Source organism: Papaver somniferum, chromosome 6 (assembly GCF_003573695.1).
Source record: "Papaver somniferum cultivar HN1 chromosome 6, ASM357369v1, whole genome shotgun sequence".
Classification (NCBI taxonomy): Eukaryota; Viridiplantae; Streptophyta; class Magnoliopsida; order Ranunculales; family Papaveraceae; genus Papaver; species Papaver somniferum.
This window is the reverse complement of record NC_039363.1, coordinates 144,851,316-144,873,255: the sequence shown is the minus strand read 5'-3', so window position 1 is coordinate 144,873,255 and position 21,940 is coordinate 144,851,316. Positions and strand designations below refer to the sequence as shown.

The 21,940-nt window shown below is 35.6% G+C and overlaps 1 protein-coding gene across 2 annotated transcripts; it reads right to left on the bottom strand.

The window, feature by feature from the left end:
* Positions 1–2,951: 2,951 nt before the first annotated feature.
* Positions 2,952–4,755, bottom strand: LOC113286272. 2 transcript variants are annotated; one of them, XM_026534934.1, is made up of 2 exons: positions 4,185–4,755; positions 2,952–3,306 (listed from the first exon to the last, which is right to left on the bottom strand). In XM_026534934.1, exons 1-2 carry the CDS (start codon positions 4,556–4,558, stop codon positions 3,036–3,038), a joined length of 645 nt encoding a protein of 214 aa, XP_026390719.1. In that variant the 5' UTR covers positions 4,559–4,755; the 3' UTR covers positions 2,952–3,035. The 2 variants fall into 2 exon arrangements, with proteins under 2 accessions (XP_026390719.1, XP_026390720.1); XM_026534935.1 differs by having other exon boundaries at positions 2,952–3,219.
* Positions 4,756–21,940: the final 17,185 nt, after the last annotated feature.

The window sequence follows — 21,940 nt, the reverse complement described above, 5'->3', positions numbered from 1 at the left end:
AACTTTTAGTTCGGTTACGTCGCAAAACGTTCGGTTTCGTCGCAAAAACTTCGGTTATCACGAATTAATTTTTTCTTAACCGAACTCAGAGTTCGGTTGATTCGCAAAAAATACTTTTAACCGAACTCCTTGTATTGGAACAACACAAGTCCATAAGTTCGGTTCCTTCGCAAAATAAGGATATCACCGAACTTTAAGTTCGGTTGGTAGAGCAATTTGATATGTAACCAAACACACAAGATGTACCCAAATAAATTTTTAAGTTCAAAGTTCGGTTACCTACCATTTTATACTAGGTAACCGAATATAGCACTGTAACTTTGTTTTTTTTTTATCGGTGAGTTCGGTTAGGTACACTTTTGGATAAAAGTTTGCGAACCAACCGAACTTCTAGACCCTAAAGTTCGGTTACATTGCGGGCAAACCGAACATTACACTGTACAACCAAAACCTCCATTAACGAGCGAGTTCGGTAACCTGCGTGTTTGGAAAACGTGACCGAACTACACTTTCAGGTGTGTTCGGTTACATGTTCTTGACATATGATAACCGAACTGGTCCAAATCTACATAAAAAATTTCATTTTTTTTGAAAGTTTGGAGCAATTAAACCAACATTATCTAAGTTTGAAGCATACCTGATAACCCAAATGCTCTTCCTCCGGTTGTGGTTGGCAAAATCCATCGTTTTCATCTTGAGATTGAGTTTGAGGAAGAATACAATCAACATCTAAGAAATAACTCATTTCCGGATCATTATGAAGATTAACAAATACTCTAGGAGAGGAAGGAGATGAAGATTCAGATGTGCTATCATCATCAATTGAATCATCACTTGAATACTCAAGATTAGTGAACTCAATTTTTTTTTATTTTCCATGTTTTTCTTCTTCATCTTCTCTAACTTTACTCTCTCAATATTATACTTCTTTAACTTAATGATTTCACTAATCATTATCGAAAATTAATCAGGAGGGTAATTTAGGTATTAATATAAAATTCTAGATAAGGGATGACCTGGATTTACTTTTATATGTCTTACTAAAAATAGAACCATGGTCCCCAAAAAACCATGATCCCAAATAAATCGTTCTTTACAATAGATTTCGCATCCATTGTTAGGCCCCAGATTGGTTCTGGGTCGGTTCCATGTACCAAATTGATACCCGTTGTTTGTGGATGATGGAACTAAGAGCAACCACAGTCAAGACCAAATTTGGGGACTAAACCCAAATTTGGTCTCAAAATGTGCCGCAGCGGAAGGGAGTAAACTCAAATTTGGTCGCCAAAATTAGGGTTTGAGACCAAATGTGGTCGTCAACCCAGACTAAACTTCGTTTAGTGGGACGGAAGTATTAATAGCGTATGAAAGCAGGCGAGATTTTAGTGATCGTATGAAATCAGACGAGAATATAATTACCGTTTGAAGGTGGGGCGGTGATACAATTAACGTATGAATCAGGTGCATCTATAAACTCCGCCTAACCAAACGCATGTAATACATACGCCCCAACACAGGCGTAGTTATATTGTACGCCCCAATGGGGCGTTGGTATATTTTCCGTCCCAATGGGGCGTTGTTTTAATGTCCGCCCAGTGTAATGCATGACTAACTTTAAAATAGACTTAATGCATAAGCTAGGACCAAGCATAAGACCAGTTAGCTAGGACCAGTTAAGCTAAGACCAAGCATAAGCATAAGCATAAGCTAAGACCAGTTATCTAAGACCAAGCATAAGACCAGTTAGCTAAGACCAGTTATCTAAGACCAAGCATAAGCATTCAGGCGTTGAAATATATACGCCCCAGTTCAGGCGTTGATAGTAAGTACGTCCGGGTATACGTTGGTTATATGTCCGTCCCGTATCAGACGCACATAACTTCTCCGTCCCAGTAGACGCACTTCCCATCGCCGTCCCATGTTAGGCGTGAACTATACCTACACCTCAATCAGGCGCACGTAATAACTCCGTTTCATTCAGACGCATATTTTAAAGAACGCTCGGTCAAGAAACGTGAGTATAAGTTCCGTCTGCACCAAGCGTTCGTATAAGTTACGCTTCACCAAATTTTGGTCGTCCCCCATTGCGTTTGAACACCCAGAATACCAAATTTTTTTGGCTTTTAGTCTGGCTTTTGGTATTTGGTCCGTCTGTGGTTGATCTAATAAGTTGGTTTTTTTGGTTTTTCTTTTGCTTTTAAAAAGAGGCATACATATAAACATAAAAAAAGAGACAACATCTTAATCGAGAAGGAGCGAATCTTTGTGATGAGCTAGCTCAAGCTTCAAGGTGGGCACTATCTGTAGTTTCAAATGATTTTTAAGGAAAAAAGCAATTGCGAGTCTTTCCATAAGTATTCCAAAATGATTCCTGGTTTGAACGGGTCCTAATAATCTGTCTTTTGTTGTTGCTCACTCGCATTACTTTGATGAAAACGAACACATACAGAGATCTTTCATCATATTGCTTCCATATGTACAAGAAATGAATTAAAAGCAGTCGAATGCCATGAATAGCAGGAATGAAATTTCCCTTGAGCACATATATGCGACCTAATGATATTTGGAGGCTAGCTAGTGATGAGCTTGCTCAAGCTTAAAAAGTCTTCTCCTAAAGTTTAAAGTCGTCAGCTATTTGAAAACCAAGTTCAAAATAGACTTTATTTCTCAAGAGGACAGCTGAGTCTCGTAGGTATGAAGCACTTGTTAACCGTCAATTACTTGGCTGTACCTGTTCCTGAGTCGTATTCGAGTGCACCCATTTGCCAGTAATGGGTTTCTTTTGTTTTACAAACAAGACCTATTTTATGCACCATCTGGCTCTTATCACATAGCTTCACGTAATGAAACAGGTTATTGAAACGCTCAGTCAAAAGATATCTGATAATTTCCATTACTGGTAAAGATTAAACAAAGAAGAAATAATACTAGTTTGTATCAAAATTGGGCAGGGAGAGATATAGATAGATGTTACAAGTTCATCTGTCTATTAACATAGAGACTGAATTCAGTTCCTCAATATCTCTATTTTTCTCCTATGAAACAATAGTATGAGATGAGATACCTTTAATATTATGATTGATATCCTTTAATAAAACAAGACGATGATCCATTGCACTACTATTACTATTTCCTATGTTGTTGTTGTTGTTTATCTTGGAGTTGCAAGCAGATGGGAGTATAGTTGTCGCTGCTGTTGCTGGATCCAAAGTCCCTTCTCTGTAAACATAGAATACTTCGTCATCACTTATCAACCGAAATTTCTTATCAAAAGGCCGGTCATGAACTCGATGCAGTGGCATCCCCCTGTTGTTCCATGATAACCCACGTAAACACAACAAAGTTATTTAAACTACAGTCAGAATTCAGAAAATATATACTATATCTTATTCAAAAAATTTGAAAAACTGAAAAAATCATCACTAGGAGACATTTTTCAACGACAATGTTTGTACTAAACGGCCTTGATTTTATGAATACGAAGCTATTAAAATAAAGCAAGGGGATCAGAAAGGGGAGGCAATTTTATTTGTTTTCTGTAAATAGTAAACCCGCTATAGCAGGCGCCTTCTCGTGGATCATTACCAGTAAGTCAGAAAAAACATTAGAGTTAGGGACACTCTCATTTAAATATTCATTCAAGCTGATGTAAAATAGAATATCCAAAACCCACAAACATTGATTTATTTTCTTCATCTTACCCAAGATCGTGTCACGTATAAGTGTAATAATCAATCAAGAATGAATCTTGAACCATAAATTTGAAGAATGACACTCTAATCAAATAAGCAAAGTCAAAAGAAATACCGTCCGTGTTTCAAGAAAAGTGATACTTTCACTTTTACTGAAAACGGAAAGAGAGAGAGAGTAACACCTGAGCACGAGAGAGCCTTGGCCCGTTTAAATTCTAGTTCTAGTTAACCAAATTCAAACCTAATCAAAAGCTAAAAATGCGTGAATATGCTATTTCCGTGACCCTTTTAGCTTATCATGCTCCTACCCATCTAAACCATCAAGTGTCAAAATCTAAAAGTCTAAAAACAGATAGTATGAGATATCGACGGCTAGTATTAAGTTATGTCTAGAGTAAGTAAAAGGCTGTGAGAAGTACCATAATAAGACTTCCCAACTGGAAAATAAAGAAAGTAGAGTCGTAAAAACTAAAAAGAGAAAGAAAGAAATACCTGACATGGAAATGATCGGCGAGATTAGATTTTCCGATGTAAAAAGCAACTGCATCACAAAATGCCCCATATGTTTTATGATGAAGACCATCAATTCTTGGATATGGTAATTTAGGACGAGGTAATGGCTCTGTTACCCATGGATTTCTACTCCCTCCTGCTGTAAAGTAATATTCTTTCCAACTAATATTATTATACGAAGAAGAAGGAGAAACAGAAATTGAAGTAGCTACCGGTGACGATGATGCCGAGCTATGCACAGAAAGACCTACAAAACCCAACTTAGCCATGATTGGTTCTAATTCGTCGTGGGTCATAATGGGTTTGAATGTTTTAGTATGCCATAGTGCTAGTTTCCTCATATAATCTTCCATTAATGTATTTATTTTTTGAAACAGAGGAAAAGGACTAGTCCTTTTGGTTTCAAGATTCTCTATTCTTCTCTCTTGTTCTGGCGAAATTTGTAATAAGGAAGAAGGAAACCGAGACAGACGGACAGAACAATAGAGAGAGGTAGAGAGATAAAAAAAGTAGAGAGGAGGGGGTGGGGGTTGAGGATCAGGCAGGAGAAGGGGGAAACTGAATCAGGAAAAAGATTTTTCATTCTTGTTTTAAATGACAAAGGCTATTCGGTTGTCTAAAAGACATTAAACTTGTTATTTAATTACAAAATAACCTAAATAAATGAGCAGAATATAAGGGAATCGGGAGATGCATAGGACTGAGTCGTGTCTTTAGTTTTAGTCCAAGTTTACGGACCGTGCGTTTTGTTTGTTCATGGTCCAATCTTGTATAGACGACAAAATCAAAATTGTTATGCAGGTTTTTTTAGATGTTGAAAACAATGTTCAACAGTCAGGTCTGTCCGAATCCGTATAGTTACAAGTTGGTCACACGGCGATTTTGCAGTACCAAGCTCAAAAACACTCTACATATGTGTAGATGATTGTGCAATTCATGTGATCGGTGTAGGATGGTTGATTTTAACTAGAATGCCCACACACTTCTAATGCCAAAACAAATCACCAATATATGTGTAACATGCGATAAGAAAAGAATAATTAGATAGAAAGAACTTTAAACTATGAGCTTATTAGGGAGAGTAATCAAGGAGAGTAAATTAAAATCACATTTGGCTGCATATATTGTGGAGTTATGACCAGAAAATGTTTAAAATGTGAGTCACACCATTTATTTATTTTTCTACAATCATCGTGTTTCAATTTTTTCAAATCGAAATAATCCAAATAATGATTACATGATCGCTTATAAGAATTTTAAAACATCATCAAAATACAAGATAATTGAAGTTAATACGCATAAAAATATTACTTATAAGTAAATCGCAAAGAGAAAAAGTCATAAATCTTAAAGATATCCTATTATTTGTGTAGTAGAGAATAATGACAGTATAATCCAGAATAACTCCGACCAATTAATCAAATTTTCGTCTTTTCAATAAGAAATGCTCCTAAAACAAAGGGGAATTTTGTCATAATTTTGTAGATCTGAATGAACCTGGATGCTATAAATTTTTTGTATTTAATACGAATTCAATGTGAGAAATACATCTCTGTCATTTCCAATGACATCATAAATTGTAGCTGGCGGATAATTTACCAACATGCCCAATTATCGTTGCACCAAATATGGCTAGGACATCTACACAAGCATTATTTTCCTGATAAATGAACTTCGTCTCTTTTAGATACCGCATCCAATTCTCCTAATGTGTTAAAATTCTGCAAGGCACCAAACACGTGTCTGAAATAGGTAGGATAACATTCATCGAATTATATTTAAACCAAATACGGTGAATGTGACAGGATTTCACAACTCTAAAAGCATCAATAGCTCCCTGAAAATTGTTGCATTCATAGAGGTATATCAACACCAATAGGTGTCATGAAGGATCCTCTAATTAGCCAGTGAGTATTAGAATATGACTTATGGTAATGAGTTGGGGCCTGCTCATGGGTTAAACGAAGATGCAATGGACATCCTTGATTGTTTCACTTTGCATAAGTGTTATGATTTGCAGCTATAGGAGGAGGGAGATTCGTACTATCAAAAAAAATATTGGAAGAAGAATATCCCTCCAAAGGTTAGTTTCATATTATAGGCTAACTTTCATAAATTTTTGTCTTCATTAAACATGCTTAAACACAAAGGGATAAGTCTAGAAAATGATCTTTGTCATTTTTGAAAAGGAAAGGGTACTAAGTATACTACCAACTTTTTTGTTAGGAAACCTATATGAACAAATCTAATACAATCACCAAGTAGGTCAACAGTAAAATACCCATGTATAAGATTGTATGTAGAGTTTCTCTATTTTCTCTTGCGTAACCAATATGTAGAGACCAAACAGTCCTTATACCTGATTGTGTACAAGAGTTGTTTGACCATCTCAAAAATTAATATCCAAGATCAATCCTACTATGTATCTGAATTGCACAACATCTGAAATCCAACAAGTACGAGACTTGTAAACTATCTTTCAAGATACGAATTCAACAAGAACAAGTCTCGTAAGATCTCAATAACTAAGGGCTCGAAGACTATCTAGGTTGATTACGCACTATTTGTGAAATTTATATTATGAAAATAAACAATTTAGCGTGAAAAGGGAAATACCACAAGACACCATAATTTTATTAAAGAAAAAACCGCAAATGCAAAAAAATCCCGGAACCTAGTACAGTTTTAACATTTCACTGCAATAACCCGCTACAGACACTATGCAATAACCCGCTACAGACACTAACCTACTATTAGACTTCAGACTGGAATGTATTTGAGACTGAATTCACCCTCCAAGCAGTTCAGCTGCAGTTGTGCTCCTTGCGTCTATTGAACCTCGCAAGGCTCTACGCAATTATTTTCTTAGATGACGTCCTTTTACATCCTAAGAGTTGCTTCAACCTAAGTGAAGACTTTTATACCAATCTGCCTCTAACAAGGATCGACTAGATTAAGGATTGGAAATATGTTTGGAATAGACAAAGCTAGCAAACCTCACAAATACGGAACAATTACACTCGGTTAGCTGAGAATCCTGGATTATTAAGCACCTCTCAAGAATAACTTTAAACCGATCAAATGAGAAGAGTTTTGGATATCTATCTTGAATAATTACAAAGTCTGGTACGAAGAGAACTCGATTTCTATCTAACTCGTTCCTGAAATAGATTACTAAAACCTCGGTAACTAAATGAACAAAAATAGGATTTACGAACTATTAAGGTAAAGATAGTTGGACCTGGCTTCACGAATCCCTAAGTGAGGTATTTAAGTCGTAGGCCCAATTATGTTATTTAGAGGAAACCTAGGTCTATAGAAGACGACTCTAGAAAACAACTAGGACACGGTAGTGTCAGGGATAAAATTTCCTAGTTGTTTAAGTCTCTCTGTTTATTGATTATCAAGACTGAGGGTTGCTTAGAATTCAAGCTAAGATAATTTTAGATTCAAGCAAACACTTTCTTTGTTTAGATGAAACTCTTTGTAGGAGTCCATGTAAGCATGTGAGAAATATGTTCTGAAATCACATTGAAGAATATACACTATGGTCCGGGTATCAGAACCATGTATAGTGATAGTTCTTGGCAAATATGTCTTTCGAACTTATACGCAATATCGTGTTCATTTAAACACTTAAGATTTGAATTATGATGCACAACACAAAGTGCTTTAGTGATCATTGATGTCTTAGAGGTGTTATGATAGTCATGGAAATACTACATATTTGGGAAAATATTCTATAAGCATATGCATGATATGTACTGGGTAGGTATGCAAAACAGTGCGCTTACCTATGACCAATTCGTGAATTTAGGGATCAACAATACGCGTACTAGGTATGCATATTGCTTGGTTGTTTATGAACTCAAATCTTTACAATACTATACAGTACCTATCCACAAATCCAGAACCTTTAAGGTACATGTTCTAGGTACGTGTACCTACCTATATTCCGGAACCTCATATATATATGGTATGCGTACTAGGTACGGATACTTACCTTGAGTCCAAATTTCAAAGTTCTTGAAACTCTATTTTGATATTTTGAAACATTCCTAAATGCCATAGATATAAATTATCATTGCTTGGGAAATTTCCAAATGATCCGTATAACACAAATATATGCTTCAAACGAATACTACTAAGGACCTACGAACATCCATTGCTTGAAGCATATTTCGAGATGTTTAACAAGATAAGCTTAACTCTAAATTTCTTCTTTGCAACATTAAATAGAATGGTTCAGTCTTCACATACCTTTTGTTGATGAAGTTATCCAAATATCTTAATTTGATCTTCAATATTCAATCTTTGACGGTTATTCAGTGATGTCTCATCCTCAACTACCAACCGATAAACCTAGTCTGAGACTTGGCTTTAGTAGACTATAAATCAAGATATAGTTTTGTATATATAACATTGACAACAAGCTTGAGATATAAAAACTTGCGATTTCGATCGTGAGGTGCTCTAACAATCTCCCCTTTTGTCAATTTCAGTGACAAAATTATCAATACATATGGATTCAAAATAAACCGATCTTTCATCTCAAAATCCATCATGCTTGATTTATTTGGTTCTTCAACATCGTCTTGCATTCTTCAAGTTTTTTTATGGTTCTGCATGTGTTCATTTCAACACCTTTGTTATTGAAGATCCGTAGGGATAACAAATTATGAGAGTACTCAATTCAATCTTTTCTAGAGATCAAATCACTCAACTCAATGGTTGTTATATGAAAACATAGTGAAAAAGCGGGGGTCTAACAACCACACCCAATATTTCTCTTAGAAATTGGTATGGACTAATTATAATATACTTTCAAAAGAATCAACTAGACAATCAGACTCAATCTTAAGAAAAGCATATCAAAGAGTTATATCTCAATTCAATCTGCAATCAAACAAATAGGAATTTGCCAGTGATAGAGCATAGCTCGGTTGAACCCACCAAGCGTTGGTATGTCAAGTTTGGTTGTCATATTTTAGTGAACCAAAACTCATTTAAAGAGTCGCTTGATTATGTACTAGAGTCAACTTCGTATAGGTTAGCTTGAAAGTATTAGTTTATGAGACATTACAAGTATTGCGAAGACTTGAAGAAGTGAAGAAATAAGGAGCTACAACGACGACATCATCCTTTCGCTTGAGGTTAGTAATATTTGACTTGAACTGTTTCATTCCCTACGTATCTTTCAAGTAGTGCATATTGAAAACATAACTGCGAAGCATGAATGATTACACTCTAGTTAGACGTAGTATTAAGGAATACAATACAAAGTATTATGCTTATCTTTTGAACTTCGTATATAAGACATCGACATAATCGTTTGAATGCTATTGTGATTATGTATGGGTATGAGGTGAAGATTTCATCCTAGGAAACAATGTTTTACATTCGTTTAAAGGAAGTAAATTCATGAACTTGTTTCGTGAATCGAAAGGGAAATCGCTAGGCTTATTGGAATTGTTATTGATTGCATATCTTTTGAACTACCAATATGTGTGAGAAAAACTATTCACAAGTCCTGACTTTTGTATTTAGTGAAACCGATCTTAAGTAATCACCTGAGATGGTATGATCGATTTAGTGTTATTGGTATGACTAACTCTGGGCAAAGGGGAACCGATCCATTGCATAGGTGCAACCGATCACAAGAGGGGAATCGATCCTTGTAAGAGGTGCAACACGTTTTTAGCAGATGGGGGAACCGATCCTATGAACATGTGCAACAAGTTTTTAGTGAAAGGGGAACGGATCCTATGGAAATGTGCATAAAATACAAGTAGTTACCCGTAAGTATGTGGGGAACCGATCCTAGTACCTAGTCAACCGAATTTTTGGAAAGCTAGTGTGACTATGCACAATACTCACATGGAGGTAGAACCGAAACTTGTTTTGGTAGAACCGTTAAACCCATGATTGGTGATTGAGTGTTCTTAATCAATCACATAGTTCTTGGAAGTCAGATGAACCAATTCTAAACTTGTTTGGAAGTGTGGAAAATCGATTCCAAGATTGCAAGTATGAAATAGGACTTACAAAGTAAAGATGTCGACATACTTTGAACATGTGCAGTAACGCTTATCTTTTGTTGTTCAAAGATATTCCTTGATAGCTAAAGGAAAATCCTGGATCGAAATATAAGTTGAGAATCTTTTAATTAAGGTTTTTAATTTTATTTTTGGAAAATGAAAATTGGTAATGTGTATTTACTAATTAGAGATTTTCTAAGAGATTTCGGTCAATGTTTGGAAAAAGCATTTCCAGGAATTATGAAAACCGAATCTGGAATATATTGCATATCTTGAGAGTATTTTCGGTTTTGGAAATTCCTTATTGTCCAAACTTCTTTGGTCTATAAATACCAAAGTTTGCATTTCTAGCAAACTAATCCTCAGAGCCAGCAAAACTACCTAGTTGTGTTGTTACTGGTGGAACCGACTATTCGGAGAGGAAAGTAACCTAATTAGGAGAAATCTTTTACGACCGTTCAGTTTAAAGACTTCTTTGGGATTGATAAACTATATTAGTACCGTTGGTGGGAAACTAGATAATTGCGGTTTATTATTAGTTTTCGATTGATTTGATTGATCAACGGTTGTCGAACTTTGATTGCACCTAGTTTGTTTATGCTTGAGAATCTTCTCTTATGATATAAGATTCACTCAAAGTAGATCGAAGTTTCGACGAGGATCTTTAGACTGTTTGTATATCTAAAAACGTCTTGTGATAATCCATTGTTAACAGACTCCGTTCTGTGCGTGATTGATCACAAGAGATTCAAGTTGATTGTGTGCAGGTGTTTATTGAAGATCTAAGAAGATTTGAAGACAAATAAGACTTTGAAGATTTCTGATTTGGGTTCATAATCTTTGGTGTGCACAATACTTGTTTCGGTTAAAGAGGATCCAACTATAATCGGTTTATCCTTGTGATAGATTGGATTGATTAGTTGAGTAGATATGCATCAATACAATTCTTTGGATTAAGAGTATTGATAGCAAAATCTAGACGAATGCTTCATTAATTGTTAGTAGATAGATCTAAAGACCTGACAAAGGAGTTTATTGGGATAAACGGAAGAGCCTTTTTTCGAACTCACATCACTTGGTTGAAAAGAGTTGATACCAAACAGATTTGTTGTTCCTTTACTGTTTGGAATACGAACCAAAGTAATTGTTCCAAGTACGCGACTTATTCATAAGTTGGAGGCGTGGGAATACAGACGAAACTAGGTGAACTATAGGTTCAGTTACTTGGTCTCAACTATACGAAGTTGGTTTGATTTTGTATAGCGGCTTAATCCTGAGAGTATTCAATTCTGGACAAGGTCCCGGAGTTTTTCTGCATTTGCGGTTTCCTTGTTAAAAAATCTTGTTGTGTCTTTTACTTTTCTATTTCTGCAACTATAATTGTTTTTATTATAATTAGAAGTAAAATACAAAAACGTTAATTCCTATTTACTTGATAGTAATACTATTATGTTTGGTTAAGTCCGAATCCTTTATCAAGTAAACATACTTCGTTGTTGCATTGTATCGATCTTGTATCCGTAGTCAATCACACAAGTTATCTTGTTGTCGTATTGTCTCGATCTCGTATCCATAGACGATCACATGAAGTGTGAACTGATTAGTTCTATTGTCTCGACTCAGTCCATAGACAATCAATTTCGTAGAAATGACTTACAAGATTGAGGTATATTTGGGTACCCTCGTCTTTTCAGCGATCCCGATTGAATATAAGAAATAACTTGTACGGTATCAAAAACCAATATCCAAGTGTCAATCAATTTAATCAACAACCAAAGGTTGGATTCACAATTGATTGAACTTACGCACAACCTGTGATATTTCAATTATATAAATAATTATAACGTGGAAAAGAAATAACGCAGACACCAGAAGTTTTGTTAACGAGGAAACCACAAATGCAAAAATACCCAGGGACCTAGTCCAGATTTGAACACCACACTGTATTAAGCCGCTATAGAAACTATCCTACTCCAAGTTAACTTCGGACTGGAATGTAGTTGAGCCCTAACCAATCTCACACTGATCAAGGTACAGTTGCGCTCCTTACGTCTCTGAATCCCAGCAGGATTCTACGCACTTGATTCCCTTAGCTTATCTCACCCACAACTAAGATTTGCTATGACCCAAAGTCGAATACTTGATAAACCAATCTGTCTCACACAGAAAAATCTATTGAATAGATAAATTTGTCTCCCACAGATAAACCTACGAGTTTTATTCCATATTTTGATAAGTCAAGGTGAACATGAACCAATTGATATACCCGACTTATATTCCCGAAGAACATCCTAGAAATATCAATCACCTCACAATAATATTAATCGTATTGAAACGAAACAAGATACTGTGGAATCACGAATGATGAGACGAAGATGTTTGTGACTACTTTCGATCATTCCTATCAGAGATTAAATCTCGAGCAAATCTTAGAGAAGATAGTAATCAATCACGATATAAAACAACAATATCAGAACACGTAACTACATAGAAAATAGTTGGGTCTGGCTTCACAATCCCAATGAAGTCTTCAAGTCGTTAACCTACAGGGTTTTGAAAAAAACCTAAAGTTAAAGGAGAATCGACTCTAATCGCAACTAGTACCACACATGAGGATTGGGGATTAGGCTTCCCAGTTGCTAGAGTTCTCCCTTATATAGTCTTCAAATCAGGGTTTGCAGTCAATGTTACCTTGGTAACAAAGCATTCAATATTCACCATTAGATGAAAACCTTATTAGACTCAAGCTAATATCTTTCAACCGTTAGATCGAACTTAGCTTGTTACACACAAATGAGAAGTAACTTCATTTAGATATGAGTAACAGTACCTAAACGTGTACACCTTTATTGGCTCAACAATAGTTAACCGAAGTTATCCATATGAACACTTTCATATCAACCTTATTCGTCTTAACCATAACTAGTTCAAATGACTCAGATGAAACTAATTCTAGAGTTGTTCAATTTTTTATATTCTCATAGAAGTATACAAGACACAATTGAAGCAAAATCGATTTTGGTTCACTCGAATCAAGTCATGAACATTATATCCACGGTTTGCAAAAGATTGCATTCCTTGTTATATAAATGTATTAGTTTCTGAACAAACCGATTTTAGAACATAACCCACTCAAGTATACAAACGGGTATGCATACCTTAGTGGCCAAACTAAGTTTGGGTTCGCCAGTATGCGAACGGGTACGCATACCACCAAACTCAGTAAAGTCCCGGAACTTGAACCTCACGCTAGTACGCGTACCGGTATGCGTACTCAGTTCTCGGACCTCTACTAAACCAATCAGTACGCATACGGGTATGCATGCCATGGTTCCCAGACTTGGATTTCACATATGAAAGTACGCATACTATGCTTATATCCAATTGTTCTAAACTCTCATTTCAACCATTGAAACATTCTCGGAAGACGACAATAGCTGTTTCACACAAACTATTAGCTTCAAAGCAATTTTCAAGTGATCGAATGATCAATACGAAACATTCTGAGTCTACATCAAATGACTGTCTCACACAAATCATGTAAGATGTTACCAGGCGATTTTCACATGATCATCTGTTGACTTTCTTCAAGAATATAAGATGAACTTGGTTAAAGAGAAAGCTTACGAACACATATTTCGAGAAATATGTAAGGGAGTTAAACTCAGCTTGAAATATCAAATGTGCATAACTACACTTTCTATCCTAATCCGAGAACGCCGTGAAGTCTAATGCTCAACTACACTTTCTATCCTAATCCGAGACTTAGCTATAAGTAGACTAGAAATCAAGACTTATAGTTTTGGCAACTAAACTTGACAAACAAGCTTGAGATAGCAACGCTTGCGAGTTCAACCGAGCAGTGCTCTAACAATCTCCCTCTTTGTCAATTTTAGTAACAAAACTATCAATACATATGGAATACAAAATAAATAAACTTTGTAGCTCTCAATCCAAATGCTTGATTTCTTTGGTTCTTCAATATTACTCGATCGAAATCTTCGTCATTTCCAAGTACTCCAGTGATTGTGAATGTGTTCAACTCAGCATCATAGTTTTTGAAGATTCGTAGCTATAACAATGAGAAAAAAGTAGCTCTCAATCATTGTTATACAGTGTCATACTATTATTACACAACATCAAAGTCCAATTGTATCACAACTTTGACAACAATACTATGGTGATATGTACCACTCCCCCTTAGTCAATACTTCATCTCACATGAAAACCACTCCCCCTTACATAATGATCTGTAAACCATATGTATTTGTAGTGTGAACTACACATTAATTCTCCCCCTTTTTGTCAATATAAATTGGCAAAGGTACGAAAACTAGTGGGATTATAATGAAATTCTCATAGAGATACTTCTTAACTTAAAAAGAACATACCAACTTTATTTATATGCAATCATATAGTCTAAACTAAATGCATTCATCAAGGAGTTAATAGAGATACAAGAAAAATCCTACAATATTCCACAGCCTCACTCCCCAAAAAGATTTGGAAATTAAGCACAAGTTCAAATAAGAACTCTCCCCATAAAATGTCATTCCCGAAAGAACAACAAGAGTGACCTTACTTTCACAAGAAAAGAATGATTTCTTTGGACATTAACAAATCACATGAAACATGAATTTGTATCAAAAATACATAATTAAATTAACCACAAGAGAACTCATGATTATTTAATCGGAAATGCTCACATAAGAGAACTTACGGAGCCGCATAGTACTTACACAAAGATGTGGATCAGGCAAAGACCAATACTGCGAAATATTCAAAGATTCATTATATTTTTCATCAGCATTTGCATAGAGACATGTAATACACTTAATATTTGTAGACAAAAGTTCATCCTATCTTCCATCAATATTTGCATAATGACATAATAGACTTAACTTTTGTTGTCAAAAGTTCATTCTATCTTTTATCAGTATTTGCATAAAGACATATGATAGACTTAACTTTTGAGCCAATATGGGACAGTCATAGTTTACGAATGCAAACACACATATGCCATAACAACTTGCAATATATAAAAGCATAAAGATTAATACTGCAAAATCATCTTCCAAATAAACCTTAGAATTTAAATAAATAAATCTAAAAACATTGCAAGATGAAAATCGTTGGCAATAGCTATGTGTACTTACAATAATTGTTATTCCAAACCCTAGTTATCCTTTTTAAAACACAAGAATAAATTATCATTCAAGAAGTTTCCTAGACAAAAAGAAAAGAATAACTCCTAGGAAGAACGCAACCGAGAGTCATCAGACATGACTATCAACCAGATATCGAATATAAACAAGTTCATCAGTTGCTTTCTTCAGTTTGTTTTTCAGAAATTCAAGATTCTTCGTTGTAATTCCAAGTTGTTCACGTACGACCTCAAAATCTCGAAGAAGATTTCCTGCAGTCGAAATCATGATCAACAACATGATAGCAAGTTATGAAAATAGGGTTCTCGTGAAACTCAATAACCTTGCCATGTTCAACTTTGTTTTCCTCTTGGCATCCATCCATTGTATGCCAAAAAGAGTCAGAGAATTTTCGACGTTAAGGAATGTGTACGTATCGGGAGAAGCGGAAATCCATGATACATATATATGAGTGCATCGTAGGGAAACCCCAGGGTTACTCGTTTACGTTCGGTAAGGTTCGGGTGCACGTATGCTCATGGTTGCAAATCAGGTTCAAAACCAAGAGAGCAATGGAGCCTAATTTAGAAGTAGTTTTGATAAAAAAATCAAAGACAAATTCTAAACATGTTGACAGACAATCTTAGCTCAAAGGAGCATAAGATAATTGTTGATGAACAACAACTCACCCGTCAACGAGAACAAAAACAAGAGTTTTTTTCAAGGTAAGCAACAAAGAGAAAATTGATCAAAAATATTACATTATGTAATAATATGCTGGAAAAGTCTCAATAGTAAGATGATCATTTCAACAGGACTAATAACAATAATAATACAACAAATACCACTTTCTCAAGACAAATGAAGTTCTTGAGAATTATGAGCATCCTCACACAGTTTCAAAGAGGATGCTCTTTTGGGTAGTCAAGTTGTATTTTGATGAACATGTTGCTCATCAAGGATATTGACATTTTCCCTTTTACATTCTTGAAGATCTTTAGAAGAAACAAAGGGGTTAGTCAAAAGAGAATTAACAATAGGAAGAGGGTAAGAGATACCTGAAACGGTCGTCTTCCTTGCCTTATTAATGCTGCATTTGAGTCTATTTATACTTGCCTTGAGCACCGAGACATGATTATTGATGTGAATGTATTCAGGAGTAGACAATTTAGATTCAAGACTTTCTTCCGTGAGAGGCAAGGAGTTTGAACTTTTCTTCTTCCTTCGATGACTTTTTCTCTTCACAGAGTAATTTGAAGAGTCAGTTGTCCATATGGCATTCTTCCCTTCATAATTGTAAACATGAATTGTGTCATATTTACAATCAAGAATTGGCTAATCACATCACTTTTCTTGATTGAAGACAAGACCTTTTACTCCAGCAAAATGAGAGGCATGTTTGATTACTTCTTTAGACAGACATACGAGAATGTTACGAAGTTTTTCATTCTGTAGTCGAAAACGACATCTCCTTTCAAGGTGACCTTTGTTCCCGCAATAATAACAGTTGTAGGGAATGTTTTTGATTGTTCTCATATGAGCTTTTTTCGAAGGTGGACAATCTTTGTTCATAGGAACATCATCTATTGAAGGAGGTTTTTCACTTTTGATGTCAGTGAAATTTTCACTTAGGAAATTCTCATTAGCACAGATAAAATTTATCTTACTAGTACTTGGAGCGTCTATTCCTTTATAGCCCAGACCACGTGTATCACGATGTTCTTTACATGCTCTCGGCATAGTGGATATTTTTGTAGAGCTAGCACTGAATCTTTTCAGATTCTCTTCCAGTGATTTGACCTTATCAAGAGCAGCATCAAGATCAACCTCCAATTGTTTTTCTCTGGCGAGAAGGCTAATTTCTCTGTCGTTAAAACATTTTTGTTGAGAGTCATATCTTGCTTCAGTTTCTGCACGTCTTTCTTTCAACACAAATAGATTTCGACGAAGATTATCACATTCAGAATTCTTTGAATGCACATCTTTTTTACGATCTTTAAGAATAGATTGTAAGAGTTTGTAACCACAATCATATCCCTTAAAGAGTTTTCTCAATTTCCTGTTTTCTTGACAGAGAGGAGTCAGATATTCATCCAAGCAAGCTATTGACTTCATTTTCTTTATGGTATGGTCAAAAAGCTTGATATATTATGAGACTTCCTCATCAAGATCTTGTCCCTCTTCTGAATCACTTTCATATGAAAGTTCATCTAGACATTTTTCCCAGTTGATCACAGTTTCAGTCAATGGAGAGGATATGAGAGACTTCTCAGGAGACTCAAGACTTTGAACCAAATCAAAGTACTTTTGGACTTGGTGTTGCGTAGTCAGAGATAAAACTATCATCCATAGAGTTAGATTGCTATAAACACAGACTTATAAAGTCTTAAACGTGTTTGTCTGCTCTGATACCAATTGAAAAAGCGGGGGTCTAACAACCACACCCAATATTTCGCTTAGTAATCTGTACGGACTAACTCCAATATACTTTCAAGAGAATCAACTAGACAGTCAGACTCAATCTTAAGAGAAGTATATCAAAGTGTTATATCTCAATTTCTCAGTTCAATCTGCAATCAAACAAATAGGAATTTGCGATCCCGATTGAATATAAAAAATAACTTGTACGGTATCAAAAACCAATATCCAAGTGTCAATCAATTTAATCAACAACCAAAGGTTGGATTCACAATTGATTGAACTTACGCACAAACTGTGATATTTCAATTATATAAACAAATATAATGTGGAAAAGTAATAACACATACACCAGAAGTATTGTTAACGAGGAAACCGCAAATGCAGAAATACCCCGGGACCTAGTCCATATTTGAACACCACACTGTATTAAGACGCCACAGAAACTAGACTACTCCAAGTTAACTTCGGACTGGAATGTAGTTGAGCCCTAACCAATATCACACTGATCAAGGTATAGTTGCGCTCCTTACATCTCTGAATCCCAGCATGATTCTACGTACTTATTCCCTTAGATGATCTCATCCACAACTAAGAGTTGCTACGACCCAAAGTCGAAGACTTGATAAACCAATCTGTCTCATACAGAAAAGACTATTGAATAGATAAATCTGTCTCCCACAGATAAATCTATGAGTTTTGTTCCGTCTTTTAATAAATTAAGGTGAACAAGAACCAATTGATATACCGGATTTATATTCCAGAAGAACAACCTAGAAATATCAATCACCTCACAATAATATTAATCGTATGGAAACGAAACAAGATATTGTGGAGTTACAAACGATGAGACGAAGATGTTTATGACTACTTTTTATCTTGCCTATCGGAGATTAAATCTCGAGCAAATCTTAGAGAATATAGTAGTCAATCACGATAGAAAACAACAAAATCAGAACACGCAATCACAGAGAAAATAATTGGGTCTGGCTTCACAATCCCAATGAAGTCTTCAAGTCGTTAACCTACGAGGTTTTGGAAAAAAACCTAAGGTTAAATGAGAATCGACTCCAGTCGCAACTAGTATCACACATGAGGTGTGGGGATTAGGTTTCCCAGTTGCTAGAGTTCTCCCTTATATGGTCTTCAAATCAGGGTTTGCAATCAATTTACCTTGGTAACAAAGCATTCAATATTCACCGTTAAATGAAAACCTGATTAGACTCAAGTTAATATCTTTCAATTGTTAGATCGAACTTAGCATGTTACACACAAATGAAAAGTAACTTCATTTAGATATGAGTAACCGTACCTAAACGTGTTGTGGCAGACCAGAAAATCTGGACTTCCAATGAACCGGGTTTAGTCCCACTTGGCAAGCTTCGACTTCTCGATACGCCACTAAAGAAACCAAATTTTTGAAGGACCACTTAAACCGACAATTGGTTTCCATCGTCTTTACTGTGAAGACACAATGTCCCTTTCCAGAGTAGTCCGATAACATCCATCGTTATCAAACAGACGGTCTTCCTGGTTTCCACCCGAAGGTGGGGTGCCAATTAAGGCATGACAGAACGCGCTGTTATCAAACAAACGGTAATTCAATGCCAGGGTAGTCCGATACCATCCACCGTTATCAAACAAACGGTCTTCCGGATTACCACCCGTAGGTGGGGTGCCATTTCTGGCCTGGAAATTCACAGTACTCTTTCAAGCTCAACCGACTATCTTTATCAGATGATATGAACTGCTCAAAGAGCAAGCAATCATCTCAAGGTCGATAGTATGAACCGTCATTATATGCAACAACCATCCTTCTCATATCATATAAGTTACCTCTCATGATAATAACCATTGTTAGCTCACAAGCCTAGACAGATGATATGGATTACCTCGAACAGTAAAAATCATCTCTTGTCTTACGATTTGTACAGTTATCAAAGAGTATGAACCATCTCAGAGAGACAACTATCATCTCTTCACTACGTAGTATGAACAACCAGTGCTGCAACTACCTCTACCAATAAGATATATTGCCAAGGTTGCAATCATCTCTGAGTGGATGGTATAAACTGCTAAGCAGCAACAAACCCTTCCCAGACGATATGAACAACCTTGTAGAGTTGTGCTGAACCGCATAGCGGCTGCCTACGTACTCTCTCCGTTGCTCGAAGGGATCAAGAACGACCGTAGTTCGTCTAGAACTAATTTAGATAATATGAACTACCCTCTATGGTAAAAATTATCTCTACTGTGGATGGTATGAATTGCATAGCAACAACCACTCCTTGACCGGCAGTCAAATTCTTTCTTCCATCCCATACGACGGTAAAATTTAAACTATAAAGGAAACGGGCATAACAAGCATCCAAAGATCAAATATAGACTAAATCTTAACCAGTAATTCTATTTACCCCTTCAATAGAATGCACATTTAGGATTGTACAGAAATTGCCATAACTACAAAACCACTTAAATAGTTTAGTATCACATTAAAGTTCAATCTCAATACGACACTTTGTATCTTCATTTTCAAATCGATACACAGCTAATAAATCCAAGAGTATGATTGGAGGAGTTAAACAATTCTAGCACTCTGAAAATTGGAGGCATTCAATCCATATATTTTAAAGAGAAATTCATTTCTCAGAACCTTACCAAACAACTAGACCATTACATGTCGTATGCACGACTCCACCAAATGATACCAGCTACCTGTGCCTAGTACAGAGTAATTCTTTCACATTTTATATAAGATCTATCCAAAATTTAAGCAATAGTACCCAGTGACAGCACCATCTCATAAGCTAGTAAACTAACACAAACTACACTAGGATATCGAAATAGATACTACTAGTATTCACCACTAACATTTCCAAGTGCTACGAAATACAAAACAGTAGTTACAAAATTTACTTAATCTGTAATTCATGTAGGTATCTCTTCACTTACATAGTTCTACTAACTCATAATCTAAGTCTTAATTCATGATGACTTTAGATATACAGTTCACCTTAATTTTCATACTCAATGGTTACCGCCAAACACCTCAAAGGAAATTTAGATAGGTAATTGATCACCTTCCACTTTCACAAACAAATCTATCATCAACTCAAACACCACAAAACGATATATTCAATAGAGCATGAAAATTGAATTGTATCCATTAATACATTAATGTAATATCACCGTAAATAAATTGACAGAGAAAACGTCATGGCTTACAATTAATTAATAACTATAAAGCATTTTAGTTCTTAGTCCCATGGTATCATTCCATCCTTCAATGTGTTTGTCTTTAGCAACCTGTTGCTACTAGAACTCTTCTTAGAAATGTTATTGAGGTCAACACGGAAGCAAATGATGTCGTAATACACTAAGATCGTACCCAGTACCACCAAAGTTCACCTATTAGCCTTTAGTAAACTGAAACTCATTATTGGAGACACAGACGGCGTACATGGGTACATGCATGTATGCATATACAGTACAAAACTGGAAACTGACTGAGTAGAGAGCTAATAATCTAGTCACCTTACATAAATTCTATGACAATCATAATAATACGAACAATTCAAAAGTGTACTCACTGTACAACACCAGATATAAAATGAACATAAATCCACATAAACGGATTTATCTATATACTGACCACCCAATTCACACATTTGCATTTAAATTCCTCGTACTAGTTTCGACGTATTTGATATACCAACCACTGTAAACACTCAGTAACTCACTATCATCTAGTAACATCGATACTTGTAGTAAGGTAATAATGTATAAATAAAACAAATGCAAGATTAATTTTTCCATGTCAAAAGAAACACAAATTAACCAACAGCAAAATGATCAAAATCTTATACCAAACTATTGTCAGCTCCGCCAGCACTTGCCAACTGATCATAGTAACTTTTCCATGATTAAGCTAACTATTGAGACCACCACATGAATTTCTAACAAGAACCGACCATAGTGGAAAATCGAGACCACTTACATAATAGTACAATATCTATATTAGGATCAGCCCCACAACCAATAGCTATCCAATTTCCAAAAAGGAACATGAATTAATCATCAGACTATAACCTAATATATGCACGGATTAAGTTTGAAATGTCCAGATGTGTATTAG